This window comes from Culex quinquefasciatus, chromosome 3, assembly GCF_015732765.1.
Source record: "Culex quinquefasciatus strain JHB chromosome 3, VPISU_Cqui_1.0_pri_paternal, whole genome shotgun sequence".
NCBI classification, from domain to species: Eukaryota; Metazoa; Arthropoda; class Insecta; order Diptera; family Culicidae; genus Culex; species Culex quinquefasciatus.
In genome coordinates this window covers 19695234-19718227 of record NC_051863.1, presented here as the reverse complement: position 1 = coordinate 19718227, position 22994 = coordinate 19695234, and the positions used below count along the sequence as shown (strand labels likewise).

Below are 22994 nucleotides of genomic sequence, written 5' to 3'. Positions count from 1 at the left end.
TATTTCGAATTAATATCATGCAATCATAAAAAAAAACCTAGCGTGACGTCACAGTCTTGCAAACGCCCCCCCCCCTCCCCCCTTCGTCACATCTTGTCACACCTACGGTAACCCACCCCCTCCTCCCCTAAGAGCGTACGTACTTTATAGATGACGCCTAACGCTTGCTTACAATTTTGCTAATATTTAGCATAGCATAGCATAGCATAACGGGTCTGCACCACGTTGTAGGGGGTGCCACAATGGTCAATTCAATATTCTTAGACAATTTGATTGCCGCCCGGTACAACCAAGAATATCTAAGAACGTAAATTTCCACACTGTGCTCCAAGGCTACGCCCATACAGGAACGGTGAACGGAATATTTTTGGGAGGTTTGGAATGAGGGTTAGGGGAATTTCATCGGACCGATGAAAATGGTTGAATGCGTAATGTATTAAATGATTTGAATGATTGTAATTGTAAATGTGAGTCTGTAGTGTATTATCTAATAAGCATATAGTTTTGTAATAATGATCAATAATAAATATAATAAATATTGTAAATAGAATAAATATGGGTAATTCTCCGCCAACTCACACAAAAGTTGACCCGACCCCTCTTCGATTTGCGTGAAACTTTGTCCTAAGGGGTAACTTTTGTCCCTGATCACGAATCCGAGGTCCGTTTTTTGATATCTCGTGACGGAAGGGTGGTACGACCCCTTCCATTTTTGAACATGCGAAAAAAGAGGTGTTTTTCAATAATTTGCAGCCTAAAACGGTGATTAGATAGAAATTTTGTGTCAAAGGGACTTTTATGTAAAATTAGACGCCCGATTTGATGGCGTACTCAGAATTCCAAAACAAACGTATTTTTCATCGAAAAAAACACTAATATTTTTTTAAAATTCTCCAATTTTCCGTATCTTGACTGTAAAATTTTTTGGATCATGTCATTTTATGGGAAATTTAATGTACTTTTCGAATCTACATTGACCCAGAAGGGTCATTTTTACAGTTAGAACAAAATTTTTCATTTTAAAATTTCGTGTTTTTTTTTAACTTTGCAGGGTTATTTTTTATAGTGTAACAAACTTCTACAAAGTTGTAGAGCAGACAATTAAAAAAAAAATTATATATATAAATAAGGAGTTTGCTTATCAACATCACGAGTTATCGCGATTTTACGAAAACAAGTTTTGAAAAAGTTGGTCGTCGTTGATCATGGCCGTTCATGGTCACCCGCGTCAGACACGGACGACGAAACAAAAAGAAACGCAAAAAGTAACTTTTTCAAAACTTTTTTTTCGTAAAATCGCGATAACTCGTGATGTTAACAAGCAAACCCCTAATGTCTTGATATCAAAAATTTTGTAATTGTCTGTTCTACAACTTTGTAAAACATTATTACACTTTAAAAAATTACCCTGTAAAGTTAGAAAAAACACGAAATTTTAAAATAAAAAATTTTGTTCTAAATGATAAACTTACCCTTCTGGGTCAATGTAGATTCGAAAAGGACATTAAATTTCCCATAAAATGACATGTTCCAAAAAATTTTACAGTTGAGTAACGGAAAATGGGAGAATTTTTAAAACATTTTTAATGTTTTTTTCGATGAAAAATACGTTTTTTTCGGAATTCTGAGTATGCCATCTAATTTTACATGAAAGTCTCTTTGACACCAAATTTCTATCTCATCACCGTTTCAGGCTGCAAATTATTGAAAAACACCTCTTTTTTCACATGTTCAAAAATGGAAGGGGTCGTACCGCCCCTCCGTCACGAGATATCAAAAAACGGACCTCGGATTTGTGATCAGGGACAAAAGTTACCCCTTAGGACAAAGTTTCACGCAAATCGAAGAGGGGTCGGGGCCACTTTTCCCGATTTCGTGTGAGTTGGTAGAGAATTACCAACTTATTCTGCGTTTGGGAAAACTGGCCCAAAACTCATTCTTCAATCTTTTTATTTTGTCAAATTTGTACTGGATTCCTGAGACATTTTTACACAAGTTAAGGTGAAGCCGTTGATCATTTTCGAAGAGAATTGATCATCGCTCTAATTTTTTTTTGTCTAAAAATTCACAGTAAGACACTAAATTTAAGCTTCTTACCGTTTTTAATATGTTTACTGCCAATTAAAGCTTTTCTTTTTGAGGAACTTTATTGACTTAAAGAGTGAGTAATAAGCGAGTTACCAAAAAAAATTTTTTTTTAGTACAGCTTTGCAGTGATATTGTTTTGTTTCCAAGTTTTTTTTTATTTCATTTTGTTCGAAATGGGTAAATTTTTGCCATTATACAATTTATTAACTGATTCTGAAACTATCAATATAGAAATCATATGAATGAAATTGAAACATGATGAATGTTTGCATTGAAAAAAAAAAAAACATTAAGAAAACAAAGGCAAAATAAAACGTTACTTAATCCACTTTGATGTGGTTAATGCCTAACTTGCATTGATTAAGTGAATACACCACACAGCCTCAAAAAAGTGTATAAAAAATACTTATTTTTGTCAAAATATCTGAGATCCAGCCTCAACCAAAGTTAATTAAAAACACTAAAGTACTTATAACTTTTGAAAGGTTCGGTGCCGAAAATTTTACGTTTTTCTTCGGTTTAGAGTTGTTTTTCATTGAAAAATTCCAAGTAAGCTTCTGATGTTTTTTTTCTCGGATTTGTTTGTGCTGTAAGTGAATCTACATGCTGAAGACAAAATTGAAGCACTGCGAGATTTTTTTGTGAGGCGTAACGGAAAGGATTTCCGTTTAGTTCCAGCCGTTCCGGCAAGGCCAGAAGTTGTTCACAACCCGTGGATGCCTGGATTTGATGATGTTCTAGTGAAGCAACAGCATCATATTCGATGTATATTCGGTTTGTCGATTGCATTGGAGACCCTTGGTGAGATCTTTCCATACGTTTTTTTTTTCTAGATAATTAATATTATATTCTCTTTATCAAATGAAATATCCTTCCTACCCTACCCCATCCTCCATGTCCTTAATCCAAATTCCAACTTCCAAACACTGCTCCCTCTTCCCCCTCCTAAAATAATAACAATTACTTGCCAAATTTACACTTACACACCCAACCACAACTCATTCGGAGCGTTTGGTACGGTATGTCCACGCATCCTTCCTCCCCTGTTGATTATGTGAAATGTGATCCGTTCACAGAATCTGTCTGTGCGGTTAATGCAACGCAGTAGGCCTGGCCGCTTTAATTTTTGCAATACATGTTCGGGGTTACTCGGGTGTAATGCTTTCTTCGGACTGGCTGCGCTTGTGTTCGATTAGATTAGATTAGATTAGATTAAAGTACTAATAACTTTTGAAAGGGTTGACAGAACTTCAATCTCTTGAGTTTGTTGGAAAGGTCATTTGATTACCTATCCAACGATATGTCGCATGATAGATTTGGACAACTTTTTCATCAAAATATTTGAGATCCGGCCTCAAAAAAAAATGTATAAAAAACACTGAGGTGCTCATAAATTTTGATGGGGTTGTCATTTTTGCTATCTTTTGAACGAGTTGGAAAGGTATTTGGGTAATTCTCTACCAACTCACACGAAATCGGGAAAAGTTGCCCCGACCCCTCTTCGATTTTCGTGAAACTTTGTCCTAAGGGGTAACTTTTGTCCCTGATCACGAAACCGAGGTCCGTTTTTTGATATCTCGTGACGGAGCGGCGGTACGACCCCTTCCATTTTTGAACATGCGAAAAAAGAGGTGTTTTTCAACAATTTGCAGCCTGAAACGGTGATGAGATAGAAATTTGGTGTCAAAGGGACTTTTATGTAAAATTAGACGCCCAATTCGATGGCGTACTCAGAATTCCGAATAAACGTATTTTCATCGAAAAAACACTAAAAAGTTTTAAAATTCTCCCATTTTCCGTTACTCGACTGTAAAAATTTTAGAACATGTCATTTTATGGGAAATTTAATGTACTTTTCGAATCTACATTGTCCCAGAAGGGTCATTTTTCATTTAGAACAAAATTTTTCATTTTAAAATTTCGTGTTTTTTCTAACTTTGCAGGGTTATTTTTTAGAGTGTAACAATGTTCTACAAAGTTGTAGAGCAGACAATTACAAAAATTTTGATATATAGACATAAGGGGTTTGCTTATAAACATCACGACTTATCTCGATTTTACGAAATAAAGTTTTGAAAAAGTTACTTTTTGCGTTTCTCTTTGTTTCGTCGTCCGTGTCTGTCGCGGGTGACCATAAATGGCCATGATCGATGACGACCAACTTTTTCAAAACTTTTTTTCGTAAAATCGCGATAACTCGTGATGTTTATAAGCAAACCCCTTATGTCTATATATCAAAATTTTTGTAATTGTCTGCTCTACAACTTTGTAGAACATTGTTACACTCTAAAAATAACCCTGCAAAGTTAGAAAAACACGAAATTTTAAAATGAAAAATTTTGTTCTAAATGAAAAAATGACCCTTCTGGGACAATGTAGATTCGAAAAGTACATTAAATTTCCCATAAAATGACATGTTCTAAAATTTTTTACAGTCGAGTAACGGAAAATGGGAGAATTTTTAAAACTTTTTTAGTGTTTTTTTCGATGAAAAATACGTTTATTCGGAATTCTGAGTACGCCATCAAATCGGGCGTCTAATTTTACACAAAAGTCCTTTTGACACCAAATTTCTATCTCATCACCGTTTCAGGCTGCAAATTATTGAAAAACACCTCTTTTTTCACATGTTCAAAAATGGAAGGGGTCGTACCGCCCCTCCGTCACGAGATATCAAAAAACGGACCTTGGATTCGTGATCAGGGACAAAAGTTACCCCTTAGGACAAAGTTTCACGCAAATCGAAGAGGGGTCGGGGCAACTGCTGTGTGAGTTGGCGGAGAATTACCCATTTCAAATACCTTTCTATCAATATGTAGCATGACGGGGTTTCTTACAAAAACCACCTTTTTTTATAATATTTCAAACTCCAGCTAAATATTTTTTTAAGCATAACGTTTGAAGTACTTTTCTAAACTTCATAGCATTAACTAGGGTCTTGATGGACCCTAGGACGGTTCGAATGAGACCAAAACGGTCCAAATCGATTCAGCCAGTCCGGAGATGATCGTGTGCATATTTTTCGGTGCACGGACTCGCATCCAGACACACGCACATACATTTGTTCAGAATTTGATTCTGAGTCGATAGGTATACGTGAAGGTGGGTCTACGAGGTCGAATAAAGTAGTTAATTTTTCGAGTGATTTTTTAACCTTTCCTCTTTGAGGTGAGGAAGGCAAAAAGTTTAATTAGCAACATGTTATTGCAAAAAATAATGACCTCAAGTTTTTTTATAGAATATTTCATTCAAGGGCCAGTCATAGAACCATTTTAAAATTTCATCGTGGGCCGGATGAATTGGCTTCACGGGCTGGACGTTGGGCAGGCCTGCTATAATACATTCTTTAAAACTCCGGCATTATTCAAAGAAAAACAATACGTAAATTTTAATGTTTAATTATTTCTTAAAAAAAAAATGTTGACAAATAGTAGTTTATGCAGCACCCATTTCAGTGCTGAAAAGTAGAACTTTTCAGCATTAATTTTGAAAAGTGTAGCTAATCGATTTTGCTATTTTTGGTACAGAAAAGTAGGCTATTTCGTCGTTCAAGAATGACAGGAAAAGTTAGTAGTTTCACGACGGAATTGCAAAAATAATATTTTGTTAATCACATAAACCTAAGATTATCAGTTTTTAGGAAAAAGTTAACAAAATATCTGATTTAGGGGAAATTCTCGTATATTTGGCAGATTGATTTAAATGTTGTTCCAAATTCCAAAAATATTGCAGATTTGTTAGCTAAAATTATAAAAAAAGCATCAATCGAGGTATTAATGTTCAAAAAATACTTACAGATGCAAAAAATGCATTTTTTGTAATTTGGACTAAACGACACTTACACAAGTTTGTTTTCGTCTCGAAAAAATCCCAGGATTCGGGAATTGTTGGTGTTGGAAACTTCCCGATTTTCCGGTATGAGAGCACAAGTGTTAAGTGATGTTGGGAGAGCATTTCAAAATAAACCGCTTATTGTTGATTGTTGTCCACAACAACCTTCAAGATGAGGCAAAATTTCCCAAATTGCAAATTTTCGAAGAGAAGAAGCTAAAATTTGTCAGCACGTCAGCACCCACAACCACCTACATGGACACTTTATGGCTACAATGTAAGCTCTCTCTCTCGCTTGCAGCAACCAAAAGAAAACACTGGGAGCATAGAACGTGTTTTTACAGTGACGAACAAAAATGCAAATGCTAGCTGGATGCTTTATGCAAATATGCTGTGCTGTGTGTTGCACGGACTTTGCAAAAGTGAGCAAACATTTAGACTGCGACAATTTGTTTGGTTGACCTTTTTTGAGGTTTGGAGGATTTATTTCTCAGTATATTTCAATATTTACATGTATTTTAAACAATGTTAACTTGATGAATTCTTGATGCTCAAAATTTGCTATTAATTTGCTATTAATAGCAATCAAGTAAAAAAAAATCACTTGAATCAGTCTAAAACGGAAAATAAAAGCATTTTAATTTATTCACAAGACTGGACTAATTGCAATTGTTTACAAACCACCACTTAACATCAACTAAGGGTTGACTAAGCAAGTTTCAAATTGTGAATTCAGTGTAAATTGTTGAAGATTTCTATTTAAAATATTAAAAAATTCTCTAGAAGACTTCCTCCACGTTCGATACTTTCCACTCCAAACTCAGTTCGTTACATTTCCAATGCGAACTCCGCCAAGTTTGTACACCTTTCACGTTCCAGAGAAAACTTTCTGTTTTTTTTTTCGTTTCGCCTTTAAAAGCCAAAAAGTAAAGCTCCGCGGAAATGTGCCAGTTTGTCACCCTTATCACGACTGTGGTGTCTCTCTCTGAAAACAAAAACTGGCCCGCGATTTGCTTGAAAAAAGTGGTGACGAGATTTTCCCGGGCATTCCGGCAGCTGTTCGATCAGCCTTTTCCCAGCAAATGCCTCTATTGAGTGGATTTCGAAAGAATGCTTTCAGGTAGATGATTTTTTTTTGTTCTGAATTTCATGGAATTAATGTATCGGAATTACCTGGAGTATGATTTGATATTGTTGATATTCTTGGGATAATAATAGTTTCCAAAAAGTTGAGACTCAATTTAGGAATTGATACTAATTGAAATATCCAACATTTTCACTCTAATTTATTTCAATTAATGCCCCACCCTAGTGATCAACAATTCTCTTTTTTCGCATTCTAAGCCCGTAGCTTAGCCTGAATGCTGAATGTGCACTTTTCCAAAGACGATTTTTCCCCATTTATTCACTTGCGGTAATTTATTCATCGGAGATGGTCCAGATCCGGATCCGGACGACCAGATTGACGCCAACGCCACCGGCAGTTTCGACGAATCCCTCTCGTTTTTGTTATGATAGATTTGCTCGCGTAATTAATGGACTTTTTTTGTGTTGCTTCATGAGCCTTGGCATCCGTTTAGGATTGCAGCTTTTTACGAGTGAGCGGGAGGGAACCCTTGAGTGCCAGATGAATAATTGAGATAAGTTTTAGATTTTCTAATTTTGAGGAAGTCATGTTCAAAATCAAATCGATTCAATTCCAATTGATTGTTTTAGATTTTTGATTTTTGGAAATTAGCCATAAATTTGGATACTCATTCAAAGGTTAAGCACACCGCCGCGAGGGGGCAGCTCATCGTTCCCGGCTCATGAATTTCGGTGCTCTCACTGTAACGATCTGCCAAATCAGCGTCGATAACAGGGAGCGCCCCGTCCCACACAAGTCACGTGTCCGTACCGAGGGAGGCCCAATTTCCTCATCAATCTCGTTTCGGACCTTAATTGCATTAATATTTATTCCGCGGAGAATGAGTCTACTAGCCCGGGGGGTAGTTTGTCCAAGATGTTCTAATTTGATGGAGTTTCTTTTTCTTCTTCTCTGATTGTGTTGTTTCACCAGGTTCACCGTCGGTAATACACGAAAAGAAGAAAATGCTCGACATCACCCGCGACAAACCGATCAAAATTGCCGTCCGGGTGCAGGTGCCGGTGCGGGATCATCCGAAGGTGAGTTGAATTTTACATTTAAATTTTGCTTATATTACTCTTTAATCGTGCCAGAATCAAAGCCTGAAACATTTTTTGGTGTGACATTTGAAAACTTTTTTGGTGCCTTCATCATTTGAAGGAATTTTTGATCGATTTAGTGTCTTCGGCAAAGTTATAGGTATGAATACGGATTACACTGGAAAAAAATGTTACACGGTAAAAAAATTGGTGATTTTTTATTTAACTTTTTGTCACTAAAACTTGGTTTGCAAAAAACACTATTTTTAGTTTTTTTCATTTTTTGATATGTTTTAGAGGACATCAAATGCCAACTTTTCAGAAATTTCCAGATTGCGCAAAAAAATTTTGACCGTGCTATGAATTTTTTAATCAATACTGATTTTTTCAAAAAATCGAAATATTGGTCGCTAAAATTTTTCAACATCATTTTTCGATGTAAAATCTAATTTGCAATCAAAAAGTACTTCAGTGAAATTTTTCATTTTTTTTAAATTACTGCACATGTTTTCCCACTTTTGAAAAAAATATTTTTGAAGAGCTGAGAAAATTTTCAATATTTTCTCTTTTTTGAACTTTTTTCATATGACCTTTAGTTGCTAAGGTTTCAAAACATGAAAATTGATGTTTTGTTTTTACTTACCAATCAACCCACCATTTTCTAATATCGATATATCTGCAACTAATGGTCTGATTTGCAATGTTAAAATATGAAACATTCGTGAAATTCCGCGATCTTTTCGAAAACAATATTTTAAAAATTTTAAATCAAGACAAACATTTTAAAAGGGCCATTCGATATTACGCTCTTTTGAAATGTTAGTTAGTTAGAATGTTTATTAGTTTAACATTGAAAATCACACCATTAGTTGCTGAGTTATCGACATTAGAAAATGTTTTTTTACCGTGTATCATTTTTTTCAGTGTAGTCCATATCCATGCCTAATACTTTGCCGACCGATGACTAATTTCGTAGAAAATCGCTACACAACGAAACAGTGGTAAGTTTACACATTTTCTGATGGACAATTACACTTATTTCTGTCATTAAAGATGTACTCATTCCCAGATGTAATTTTACTATGATTTTTTTCTGTGTACTTGTGAAAATCTGCAGACTATGAAAGGATTTATGAAGACTGGTAGTCCTTAAAATTCAAAGTTTGCTGAATGTTTCAAAGGGCCCGATTTGATTAAAATTGCAAAAATAAAGGTTATATTCATATGGGCTTTTTTGAAGCAGGCGGGACAAAACCAGAAGTAAAATTTGCAATAGCCTAATTATAAAAAATAAGAGTTTTGAGGTTTAGCAACAAAATACCAAATTTATCTCATTCATCTGATTCAATTCATAACTTTGTTAAAATAACCACGTGGACACTTTTTTGGAAATCTTAAACCTCCTTCCCCTCCATCTCTTGGACATTTGTCCATACACAAAAATCACATTTAAAAATTAGGTAAAACTTCTCAAAAATTAAGTTATATTTAATCAACCAAGTTTCCAACCAGGGCTGTGGAGTCGGAGTCGGAGTCGGAGCCGGATTCGGTGGAGTCGGGTCTTTTTGGGGACCTGGAGTCGGAGTCGGAGTCGGAGTCGTCGAAACTCGAGCAGCTGGAGTCGGAGTCGGAGCTGGAGTCGGCTAAAATTTAAGAGCTGGAGTCGGAGTCGGAGTCGGAGCCGAAGATTTCTGATAACCCGGAGTCGGAGTCGGAGTCGGAGTTATCTTAAACTCAACAAAAAAAAATTTTTTTTCAGTTATCCTAAATAACAGCTTAATTTACAAAACATCTTATATTTTTAATTGATTTATCAGATGTCATTATGTTTCTGAAGCTTTTTATTGTGATTGGAAAGCTCTAATTGTGTTATTACACTATAATCACTAAATGATAACCTCTTACCCAAGTATAAGTAATTTAAAAAAAAAATATTAAAAATATTGGTTATGTAGTCAGTTCTTGAATGCTTCCTTTTGCCTATATTTATGTGCCTTTTCAATCCAAATTTGACCAAATTTCATCCAGTTATTTCTAAAAAAGTACACACACAGTAATCTTTTACCCCGATAGCATATGTCTTGGATGTTTTAAGTTAAATCGAGGTACATAAAAAGATTAAAAATATTAATCATTGTTTTTGCAAATCGAAAAAAGTCACTGACAGTTTAACTTTCGTTACAAATCATCAACGATATTAACAATCTCTTACTTGGAACTCAACATGCGCATTTTGTTTATAACTGAGTACAAGAAAATCAAAGTGTTGCATTTAAAATAATTGAAACTAACAAAAAATATTAAAAGAAGTTGCAACTAATTTTGAAATAATCATTGATTGTTGATATTGATGTTGATTTTAGGTAAACTATTTTGATATCGTTAAAAATTATCGTTGAACAAATCTCAAGAATTCAGTTCAAAAATGAACTAATAAAAAAAAGTATAGAACAAAATACAGGATTTTAATTTATTTTTCAAATATTAAAAAAAAACAAAATCATCAAATTATCAACTGGTACGAATTTCCTCATACTGTATATCCCACGCCAATATAACGGAAGGTGATTATCATTGCAAATCAATGTACCTTAAAAAATGGAATACTTGTGACCTAGAAAATATTTTACTTGTGGATATTTGTTTTTTTTTATAATATTTTAAGTTTTTTCACATATTTTGATGGAGGCGCAAGATCATTCATAAAGATTCGTTTTAGGTGAAGATTCACGAAGTATCGTGTGCCTCCTTTTTAAAGTATATAAAATTTTAAAATTAATATAAATTAAACATTTCCAGGGTAAATATTTTTCGTGTCACCGATATTTGAAAAGGACATCTTAAGCGTCCTTTCCGAAAAGAAATTGTTTAGATACATTGATTTGCAATAATAATCTCCTTCAGCCATGGCGTGATGTCCATGTACGTCTTAAAAAAAAAAAACAAAAAAAAAATGTTTCGTATAAAATTGTCATTTAAAAAACATCGTGCCTGTCACTGTGCTTCTTGTAAATGTCAGCCTGAAAGTGAGCAAATTGAATTGTAATGTCCAATAGATCCATTTAATCATTCAGAAATAACAATTTAATATTTAAATTTATTAGCTTTAAAAAAAAATATTTTCAAATTTGAGGTTAAGCAAATAAATCCAAATTTACTTACAAAACTGTTCTTCTTAAAATGCCTCTAAAACTGAAGATATTTTTTGATTTCTGTTTCCATAACGTATAAAACATGTAACATAGAAACTTTTTTCCGTATATACATTACTTTACTTATTTTTTTTTGAGAAAACATGACGCTTAGAGAGTATTTAAATAATCCTATTTATCAATGTTTTAAAAATAATTAACTGATAATAGTTAACTAACTTTTGAAACATTTAAAATACGTGGAGTCGGAGTCGGAGTCGGAGCCAACTATTTGTTGAAAGCTGGAGCCGGAGTCGGAGTCGGAGTCGACTAATCTGAGAAAGCCGGAGTCGGAGTCGGAGTCGGAGTCGTTTGAAATATGACCCGACTCCGCAGCCCTGTTTCCAACCTTCTTAAATATTTGTGTGCAAATTGGAAAATGTGTAAATCGGATCTTGGAAGGGATTTTGAAAAAGATTCAAAAAGATTCCAAGTAAAAAAGCGACTTGCAACAAAATCAGGTACAATTTGTAATGCTTTTACTTTGAATATATTTTTGAAAATGATGTAAGTTTCAAAGTTTAAACATTCAAAATGGTTCACAAAATACCTTATTTTTTCGAAAGTACAAAAATTATCATAATCTGCAATATTGGTATCAAATAAAGCGAAATGTTCACCTGATTCGAGTACAAAACTCTGTATTTTTTCGAAAATACTATTTTTTATGATTTGCACTAGGGGTTTGAAACGAAGCGAAATTTTATACGAATTTCTAGTTTATTTGTGTTTTTTTTTAAATATTCCATTATTGCATTTTTAGAAAATACTTGAATTTTCAAAATTCGGAGAAAATGCAGAATTTTGAATGAATTTTTATTTTATTTTATTTTTGTCATCACCAAAATTTTCACAAAATATTAACTTTTTTACTACTTATTTTTTTATAATTTGCAATTTGTATCAAAAAAAGATATCGTGCTAGCCATTTCATTAGGGCACATAACTTTTTTGGACAAGAGTGTGTCCCTTTCACACCTTATGTAAACTGTCATTGGAGTGAAAAGGATACACTAATGTTTACAAAAGTTATGTGCCCTTTTGAAATGTTAGGCTCTAAAAAAAATGAATTTGAATTTGAATGCATGTTTGAAGCATGCAAAATTTCGCTTTGCCCGATATCCACATTGCAAATTTTAAAAATTTTAACATTTTTGAAAAAATAAGGTTTTTGTGAAAAATTTTGCATTTTTCAAAAAACTAAAGTCTAATGAAGTGCTTTTTTGCTTTTGCTTTTTTTTGCAACATTCTGATCCGTTTAATACCCATATTACAATTTTTAAAAATTTGAGTACTTTCGAAAAAATACGGTATTTATTTTTTATTATTTAAAAAAATTCTTATGAAGTGAAAAAACATACAAATTTGCTTCGTTTGATACTGATGGTGCAAATTATGAAAATTTAAGTTCATTCGAAGAAATAATTTGAAACTTACCACATAAAATATTTTTGGTGAATGTTATGAAAATTTTACTCGATTTTTTTTAATTAGGTTAATTTTAGAAAGATTTTGAAATGGATTATTGTCCAGTATCGGTGATAAGATTATCGCCGATAGAATCATCGAAATAACGCTAACGATAGACTATCGTTACCGTTAGACGATAATATTTTCGACGATTATTTATCGATTACCTTTTTTTATCAACCTTGCTGCCTATTATTAAAAAAAAACGATCACTTTATGGAAAATTGAATACCATAAGCCATATTCAATTGCACTATTGATTTTGTTTTTTTATTTGGTTTTGAATTAAGTTTATTGAATTTTTATTAAGTTTATTGAATATTTTTATTGAAAAAATCAAGCTTTAAATCCTGTACCTAATTTTGCAACAAACCAAACTGTAGCGCAATAGATGCCTTTTTAGGTTACTCGAAAATTGTACAAAAATTGCTTAAATAGAAAAAAAATTAACTATATTGACACTATTAAACCAATTTTCAAGAGATTTCAATTGCCCTCGGAGAGGAAGCCAAAAATGTGTCTTTCCGTGCACAATTTTTTTCTAAATAGTCCTATGGCTTTGCCAAAGACACCAAATCGATCCAAAAATTCCTTCTCAAGATACAAGATTTCAAAAATTCAAATTTGTTAAAATATTTCAGCAGGTTTTTCCTACTAATGCAAAATGGCTTCTTTGTTGCAGGTTTTGGGTCTCGTTCAAATTTAAAAAAAATCTTTAACTCCAAAAAGTGCCTTATTCCAAAAAAATACTCAAAACATATTTGGCTTCAATTTGAACAGAAAAAAAGCTGTTTCAAAGAATATTTTCTGAATATTTTTTCTCAAGCTTTCGAACAATATTCTATTTTTATTCTAAAATGTTCATGAAAATCTGCAGACAATATATTTGTACAGTTTTTTAGTCTTGTTAAAAATTTAGCCACTGATATTTGGCTTACACATTAAAAAAACAACATTGCATTTGAAATAGGGTGCAGTCAAATGGTTATTTTACCGTTTCTGCAATCTGCAAAAATATTATTTATGCAAATCCTTTTTTGAAATTATTTATTTTTCCTGTCATTCTCGCATGACGAAAAGGTCTACATAAAATAATCCAAAAGTTTATGGGTGCTGAAAAGTTAAACTTTACAGCTACTGTGCCAAAAAGTTTAACTTTTCAATATTGTTTTTAATTTTATCGGCAAATTGACTTAACACATGGATAATTGACTTTAAATAACATTCAAAAGGTGTTTTTGGAATTGCAAAAAAAAAAAATGTAAAGAACTTGTTGCAAAACTTGATTTTTTTGTTGTATTTATCCAACTCGGTAAACCTCGTTGCCTAAATGTACGACTCGTGCTGAAAAAATTTCTTTTTTCAACTTGTTGCATAAATTACTATTTGTAAATGAATGTTTGTCGCTTTGCATTTTATTGTTTGAAAATGAACATAAGAATACTTTAAACAATAATTTTTATGCTTAAATTCGGCAGAATGACCAAATACACGCTCCTTCAAAGTTTATAAAGTTCCTATGAAAACAATAGAACTAAACCCAGTATTAAAATTATGATTAACTTATTAGGGCATGAACTTTTAATAAAACGCGTTTGCTCAGAAAAAAATGCTTTCCGCTCCTATGAACCGTGACTACATTTATTAAGATGTTCTTTCTAGCAGCCAGTAGGGAAAAGGAACCCATTTTCGTCACGTACTTGATTTATATTTTTAGTATCTTTACGTCTTGAATTTGTGAAATATTTTTGATCAAATTTAACAATAAAAGAAAATAATTCCTAAAAGTCAAGCATGACAAATTTCTGTAATCCAATTTTTCCTCCAGGAAATAAAAAAGGGATCGCGAGCTTCATGTGTCTTAAACAACTCAATTACTGGCAGCTTTCCTCGCTCTCTTCTGAGAAAGCTCTTGGTTGAAAACGAGTGCAATTAATTTGAGACGACGTGCAACAGTATTATGAAGCCAACATGTGGGAGGAATAAAAAAAGGGAAACTATGAGAAGGGGAAAGAATCTGCTGATGTGAGCAAAGACAACGATGATGATGATGATGATGGCGGCAAGCACTTTATGAGGGACAATATGGGCGACAAAATGAGTTTATGATGCCTCTTATATGTCAAATAATAAAACGAAACTGCCGGGATATGACCATTTACCACACTTTAATCAAGTCATTTTACGGGGTTTGCTTTTAATGCGATGTCCATTTTATGAAAGTTTGCTAAAAGTTAATCAAGAAGTGACTTTGTCACTGAAATTATTATGAAAATTAAAGATACAAAAATTAAACCAACAATTCCTCAACTTTAAGAAACCATCGCCCATGCAAAATTTCCCTCTGCCGAAAGATAGCGAAACCATTGCGTATCGATTGGTTATGCCCCAGAACGTTCCGTTCTCTCGAACATCTCCCACACACACACCCAAATTGGAAGAGACTTTCCAATTTTCCACCTCACTGACCGGGCAAAACTGGGCGGAAAAATTCGTCAATTTGCAGTATATACGAGAGGCCTCCCATCCCAGCACCGCCCGTCAAGATGAACGGGCTTCACCACTCGTAAATCGAAACTTTTCAACCGAAATCTGAACTCTTCGGCCAGAAATTCCAACGGGGCGGAGGAGATTGCGAACGAGCACAGACAAATGGACGATGTTTCGACAATCTATAAAAGTCAATTTAACGAAAAGAAAAAAACCTCTTCCATTTGTCTGTGGCAAAAGGTGAGGTAAACTGAACCGAATCCGAATACTTTTCTTGATTGAGAGGTTCGTTTGAAGGTTATGTCTTGCTTTCGAAAAGGTTGAGGTGGTGACGGGAGAACCCCCAACAGCTTTGAGAACCGCTACGCCAATATATATTGTATTGTTGTGGAATTTCACCGGGCAATCTTTTTAAGAAGGAGGGAGGTTCTGGAGATAGCATTAGCACTCTCACTTTTTAAAGCAGAACTTTTGCCCGATGATTGATGGGTCATTTGTGACCGTTGGCAAACTTTTTTGATTGAATAGAATTCTGTGAAAGTTTCTTCATTAAAAAAGGTCACTTTTATTTTTTTCCTTTTTATTTCATATTTTTGCTCACTGAAATAGTAATGTTTATTTTTTTAAAGGTAAATTCTCATTCTGATTTTTAAAAAATTCTAAACTAAAAACTAAAAACTAAAAACTAAAAACTAAAAACTAAAAACTAAAAACTAAAAACTAAAAACTAAAAACTAAAAACTAAAAACTAAAAACTAAAAACTAAAAACTAAAAACTAAAAACTAAAAACTAAAACTAAAAACTAAAAACTAAAAACTAAAAACTAAAAACTAAAAACTAAAAACTAAAACTAAAAACTAAAAACTAAAAACTAAAAACTAAAAACTAAAAACTAAAAACTAAAAACTAAAAACTAAAAACTAAAAACTAAAAACTAAAAACTAAAAACTAAAAACTAAAAACTAAAAACTAAAAACTAAAAACTAAAAACTAAAAACTAAAACTAAAAACTAAAAACTAAAAACTAAAACTAAAAACTAAAAACTAAAAACTAAAAACTAAAAACTAAAAACTAAAAACTAAAAACTAAAAACTAAAAACTAAAAACTAAAAACTAAAAACTAAAAAATAAAAACTAAAAACTAAAAACTAAAAACTAAAAACTAAAAACTAAAAACTAAAAACTAAAAACTAAAAACTAAAAACTAAAAACTAAAAACTAAAAACTAAAAACTAAAAACTAAAAACTAAAAACTAAAAACTAAAAACTAAAAACTAAAAACTAAAAACTAAAAACTAAAAACTAAAAACTAAAAACTAAAAACTAAAAACTAAAAACTAAAACTATAAACTATAAACTAAAAACTAAAAATTAAAAACTAAAAACTAAAAACTAAAAACTTAAAAACTAAAACTAAAAACTAAAAACTAAAAACTAAAAACTAAAAACTAAAAACTAAAAACTAAAAACTAAAAACTAAAACTAAAAACTAAAAACTAAAACTAAAAACTAAAAACTAAAAACTAAAAACTAAAAACTAAAAACTAAAACTAAAAACTAAAAACTAAAAACTAAAAACTAAAAACTAAAAACTAAAAACTAAAAACTAAAAACTAAAAACTAAAAACTAAAAACTAAAAACTAAAAACTAAAACTAAAAACTAAAACTAAAAACTAAAAACTAAAACTAAAAACTAAAAACTAAAAACTAAAAACTAAAAACTAAAAACTAAAAACTAAAAACTAAAAACTAAAAACTAAAAACTAAAAACTAAAAACTAAAAACTAAAAACTAAAAACTAAAAACTAAAAACTAAAAACTAAAAACTAAAAACTAAAAACTAAAAACTAAAAACTAAAAACTAAAAACTAAAAACTAGAAACTAAAAACTAAAAACTAAAAACTAAAAACTAAAAACTAAAAACTAAAAACTAAACACTAAACACTAAAAACTAAAAACTAAAAACTAAAAACTATAAACTATAAACTAAAAACTAAAAACAAAAAAACTTAAAACTAAAAACTAAAAACTAAAAACTAAAAACTAAAAACTAAAAACTAAACACTAAAAACTAAAAACTAAAAACTAAAAACTATAAACTATAAACTAAAAACTAAAAACAAAAAAACTTAAAACTAAAAACTAAAAACTAAAAACTAAAAACTAAAAACTAAAAACTAAAAACTAAAAACTAAAAACTAAAAACTAAAAACTAAAAACTAAAAACTAAAAACTAAAAACGAAAAACTAAAAACTAAAAACTAAAAACTAAAAACTAAAAACTAAAAACTAAAAACTAAAAACTAAAAACTAAAAACTAAAAACTAAAAACTAAAAACTAAAAACTAAAAACTAAAAACTAAAAACTAAAAACTAAAAACTAAAAACTAAAAACTAAAAACTAAAAACTAAAACTAAAAACTAAAAACTAAAAACTAAAAACTAAAAACTAAAAACTAAAAACTAAAAACTAAAAACTAAAAACTAAAAACTAAAAACTAAAAACTAAAAACTAAAAACTAAAAACTAAAAACTAAAAACTAAAAACTAAAAACTAAAAACTAAAAACTAAAACTAAAAACTAAAAACTAAAAACTAAAACTAAAAACTAAAAACTAAAAACTAAAAACTAAAAACTAAAAACTAAAAACTAAAAACTAAAAACTAAAAACTAAAAACTAAAAACTAAAAACTAAAAACTAAAAACTAAAAACTAAAAACTAAAAACTAAAAACTAAAAACTAAAAACTAAAAACTAAAAACTAAAAACTAAAAACTAAAAACTAAAAACTAAAAACTAAAAACTAAAAACTAAAAACTAAAAACTAAAACTAAAAACTAAAAACTAAAAACTAAAAACTAAAAACTAAAAACTAAAAACTAAAAACTAAAAACTAAAAACTAAAAACTAAAAACTAAAAACTAAAAACTAAAAACTAAAAACTAAAAACTAAAAACTAAAAACTAAAAACTAAAACTAAAAACTAAAAACTAAAAACTAAAAACTAAAAACTAAAAACTAAAAACTAAAAACTAAAAACTAAAACTAAAAACTAAAAACTAAAAACTAAAAACTAAAAACTAAAAACTAAAAACTAAAAACTAAAAACTAAAAACTAAAACTAAAAACTAAAAACTAAAAACTAAAAACTAAAAACTAAAAACTAAAAACTAAAAACTAAAAACTAAAAACTAAAAACTAAAAACTAAAAACTAAAAACTAAAAACTAAAAACTAAAAACTAAAAACTAAAAACTAAAAACTAAAAACTAAAAACTAAAAACTAAAAACTAAAAACTAAAAACTAAAAACTAAAAACTAAAAACTAAAAACTAAAAACTAAAAACTAAAAACTAAAAACTAAAAACTAAAAACTAAAAACTAAAAACTAAAAACTAAAAACTAAAAACTAAAAACTAAAAACTAAAAACTAAAAACTAAAAACTAAAAACTAAAAACTAAAAACTAAAAACTAAAAACTAAAAACTAAAAACTAAAAACTAAAAACTAAAAACTAAAAACTAAAAACTAAAAACTAAAAACTAAAAAATAAAAACTAAAAACTAAAAACTAAAAACTAAAAACTAAAAACTAAAAACTAAAAGCTAAAAAAAAGTCGCAAAGTTAAAATGTTGAAAAGTTGCAAAGTTGAAAAGTTGAAAAGTTGAAAAGTTGAAAAGTTGAAAAGCTGAAAAGTTGAAAAGTTGAAAAGTTGAAAAGTTGAAAAGTTGAAAAGTTGAAAAGTTGAAAATTTGAAAAGTTGAAAATTTGAAAAGTTGAAAAGTTGAAAAGTTGAAAAGTTGAAAAGTTGAAAATGTTGAAAAAGGGTTACAGAAATTTTCAAGTAAACTGATATTCATAAACTCTCTCTGCTCTTTTCTTCCAGTTCAACTTCGTCGGCAAGCTGCTCGGCCCCAAGGGCAACTCCCTCAAGCGGCTGCAGGAGGAAACGATGTGCAAGATGGCGGTTCTTGGCAAGGGCTCAATGCGGGATCGCAAGAAGGTATCTTCATTTTTACTTTTTTTTTCTTCTATAAACCCACGTGACTTGGCTAGACAGGGGATGCTTCAGTTTGTGTTGGGTAACTAGATGGAAATTTAATAGCCTTTTGAAGAGTTTTGGTGTGAAAGAAAAGTAACACTTTTTTAATGTAAAATGTTTCAAAAATTTTCAATAAAAAACTTTTTTGTAGATGTTATTTTTTACAATTATTTTTGTTTCGTTTATTAATTTTTTTTTGTATAACATTTTTATCTTTTTTGACGAGTAACAATGTATAAATTTTGAAAAAAAATTGTTCATGAATTTAAAAAATGCCAATCACCTCAACAAGGCACAACATTGTCGTCGCCATACATTTTCCCCCCACCAGTAATGATTCGGTTATTATTATCATTTTTTTTCTTCGCGCTAGGAGGAAGAACTACGACTGAGTGGCGACCCACGGTACGCCCATCTGTCTGAGGACCTGCACGTGGAGATCAGCACCTACACGGCGCCAGCCGAGGCCCACGCCCGGATCGCGTACGCCCTGGCCGAAGTGCGCCGCTTCCTGGTGCCGGTAAGTGGAGCTTAATTTGAAAACTTTTTCTGTGCAAAATGTACAAAAATGTTTCAAAATCTAAAACCTTGAAAAAAAAATGCAAGCAGGAAGATAAGCATTTATCATCTCATTGTCTCACTACAATCGTTCACGTTAAATTTTACAACCTCTGACATGGCGTAACTAATTAGTGCAAATTAAACGGTTGGTTTAATTAATCATACCCGGGGAAGCAAAAAAACGACGGACCAAAAACCAAACCATCATCCGACGAGTCACCAGCAGCGGCACGTCATTGACAAATTTGCCAATATTGCCAAACGCGAAAACCCGCAGCCCAAAAAGTGCTAATGCCAACAAGCTACACCGTAAAAAATTATAATGTGCTTACAAACAGGACCTTTTTTAACACAAATCGTGTTTTTTTTCTAACTGTGTACAAGCTTGTTTCGAAAACAGGGGAAAAGAACCGAAGAAAAGTTCCGGGGCTTTAGCGGAGGCGAAAAAGCCATAGATTAATTCCCATGATTATTTGACGGGGAAAGGGCTAGCGGGTTGGGTAAAGCTATTTGATGAGGGATGAAGAAGGAATGCGAAACCAGAAAAGTTAACATTTTGTCTTTTCGGGAGGCAAGAAAGGGTGGGATTAAACGAGCAATGAGCTGTTACAAATTAAATTGGAGCGTTTTGTTGTTGAATAAGTTCAAATTGAATTCCTTGTTTCAAAAAATGTCTAAGCCAATGTTCAGTTGTTCAGCAAAACCTTACAATTGGTCCAATACACAAAATTTTCATTTTCTGCTTTTTTGGTGCTTTTGAAACAGTCTTGAGTCAGGGGTTAGCTTTCAATATTCAAGTAGATTTAAATCAAATATCTTAGATATTATTTTACTACTATCTATATATATTAGGATGGCTCGACATGATCGATTTTTCAGAACAAAGTTTTTTCGGTCCCTTTTGGGTCCCTGAACAACCCCCCAAAATTTGGGAGCGATTGGTTCAGCCCACACTTTGCGCAAAGCGATTCAATTTTGTATGGGATTTAGTATGGGAAAACCAACTTTTTTGTATTTTGATTTTTATAATTTTCAGGTTTCACTGAATTTTAAAACCAATACCGTAGGAGTGTAGCCCTGATTGTCCTCTAAAACTTTCCCGAAAAAAGTATGGTCCTATCTCTCTTCTGAAAAAAGATATAGCGTTTTCAAAAGTTCGATTGGAAAATAAGTTAAGAAAATTATATTTTCTGACAACACTGGCAGTACATTTACGTAATATGAGTACGACATTTATTTCTAACTCTTTTCAAGTGCATCCTAGGTAAATTGTGTCTTCTGGAAAGTTGTTGTATATGAACAGGGCTATCTTTTAAAAATATAGACGTACAGGGTGACACCACTACAGGGTGTCAACCCAATCCTAACTCTTTCTGTTGCCCATTTAGAGGATTGGTGTATTCGGCAAAGTTGTTGAGAAAGTTATTTAACGTAACTTTTTATCATTATGGGAACAGGGTGACACCACTACAGGGTGTCAACTCAATCCTAACTTTTTCTGTTGGCTATTTGGAGCATTGATGTGTTCGGCAAAGTTGTAGAAAAACTTATTTTATGTTTCCTCCAACAATGAGTGACGCGATGACACCACAACAGAAGGGAGGGGAGGATACTCAACACAATAAATTCTCATGATGGTCTTTTAAAATATTGATTTTTGCAGCAAAAGTGCATAGATATTAATTTTATTTTCTCCAAGCTACATAAATTTATTTCGATGTTTTAGCTTATCTCGTGTTCCATCATAAGCCCAAGCTGAACCTCCTTCCATCAGAAATTTTCCCAGGTTTTGGATTCCCTGGGAAACGGGAAACATAAATTTAAATCCCGTCAATTCCCGGGATCCCAGGTATTTTTTTTTAAATTGCCATAAAAACTATTTTTAGTACATATGTTTTTAAACCTTAAAATCATAGAATAAGTTTATTGTCATGAACTGGTGAGAGTCTAGACTACAATCTTAAAGGGGAAAGCAGTTGGTATTTTTAATGTACTTTGTTATGCTTTAGATTTTCAATCAACTGCAATTCTTGTGTGTTTCATGTGTTTCAGATTAAATAAGTAAATATTAGCTTATAGAAAAATGTATTTTATAAGGTATGAGAAAAAGAAAAAAATGAAACAATGAAAATTACATCCAGTCATTGTTACATTTTTGATAAGTTTAGAATTTTGGTTTTTTTAAAACTTATATTTTAAAATTATCGTTTATCTTCATTTAAGTCCGTCTTTTGGTGCAAATCAGAACTTCAATATAAGTTGGAATAGTAGATTTTATAGCATTATTTGGTGTACTAGGTTTTTGTTTTGTTGTTATGTTAAATTTTAACCAAATCAATCAGAAATATCAAAACATTGTGCAAAAATGTGGATTCAACATTTTTCCCAAAACGATACATTTGTCCCAATTCACAGAAGATGATTGTACCGAAATATAAATGGTAAACTATGAAAATTTATTTTTAATTAAAATTACATTAATTAACGTAAATTATAACCTAATATTTAAACAATACATAAAATTACACAGAATTTTTTTTAAATTTGTACTCTAAAATTTCAACAATTTTCCATAAAAAGTAAAAATCACGCTGTCTCAATAACATTTTGAACGCTATAAAAAAAATAATCAATTACTCAGTATTCAACTGTTCCACTATTTTCATAACAAAATTTAAATTTCCTGACCAAAATATGTATTTTTTCAAGTTCCGGAAAACCGGAACAAAATATAAAATTTCCCGGGATTCGGGAATTCCCAGTTTTTCAAAATTCCCGGTCATTCTGTTCCGGGAAATCTCAGGAAGGACGCACTAGCTGATTAATTCCTAGTGAGGAACAGAGTTTACTGGTATTAAATGGATTAAGTAAGTCAACTAAGGAGAAAATTATCTGATAATTGAGCATAATTATCCCAAAATTTAGTGAAGTTTGATGAAACTTGTTTGAATGCCTTTGATTTAAAAGTAAGCCTAATCTCAAAGTGAAATTAGATCAAATGAAACAAAAATGATGCAAAGAAAGGTTTAATTTGTCAATTCAACAATAGACCGATTCTTAGCAAAGCTACACTAAAAAGTCACTTTATGAAATTTTCAATACAATATTTTAAATTAAAGATTTAATTATTATTATGATTGCTATGTTCTTC

General features: G+C 31.1%; 1 protein-coding gene across 2 annotated transcripts in view; it reads left to right on the top strand.

Moving 5' to 3' along the window:
• Positions 1-22994, top strand: part of LOC6047792 — a 160943-nt gene that overhangs the window by 73758 nt on the left and 64191 nt on the right. For both annotated transcript variants that reach the window (XM_038264993.1, XM_038264992.1), the window contains exons 3-5: positions 7979-8085; positions 19127-19243; positions 19656-19802. In XM_038264993.1, coding sequence (XP_038120921.1) covers positions 7979-8085; positions 19127-19243; positions 19656-19802 — 371 coding nt within the window. The remainder of the gene's footprint in view (positions 1-7978; positions 8086-19126; positions 19244-19655; positions 19803-22994) is intronic.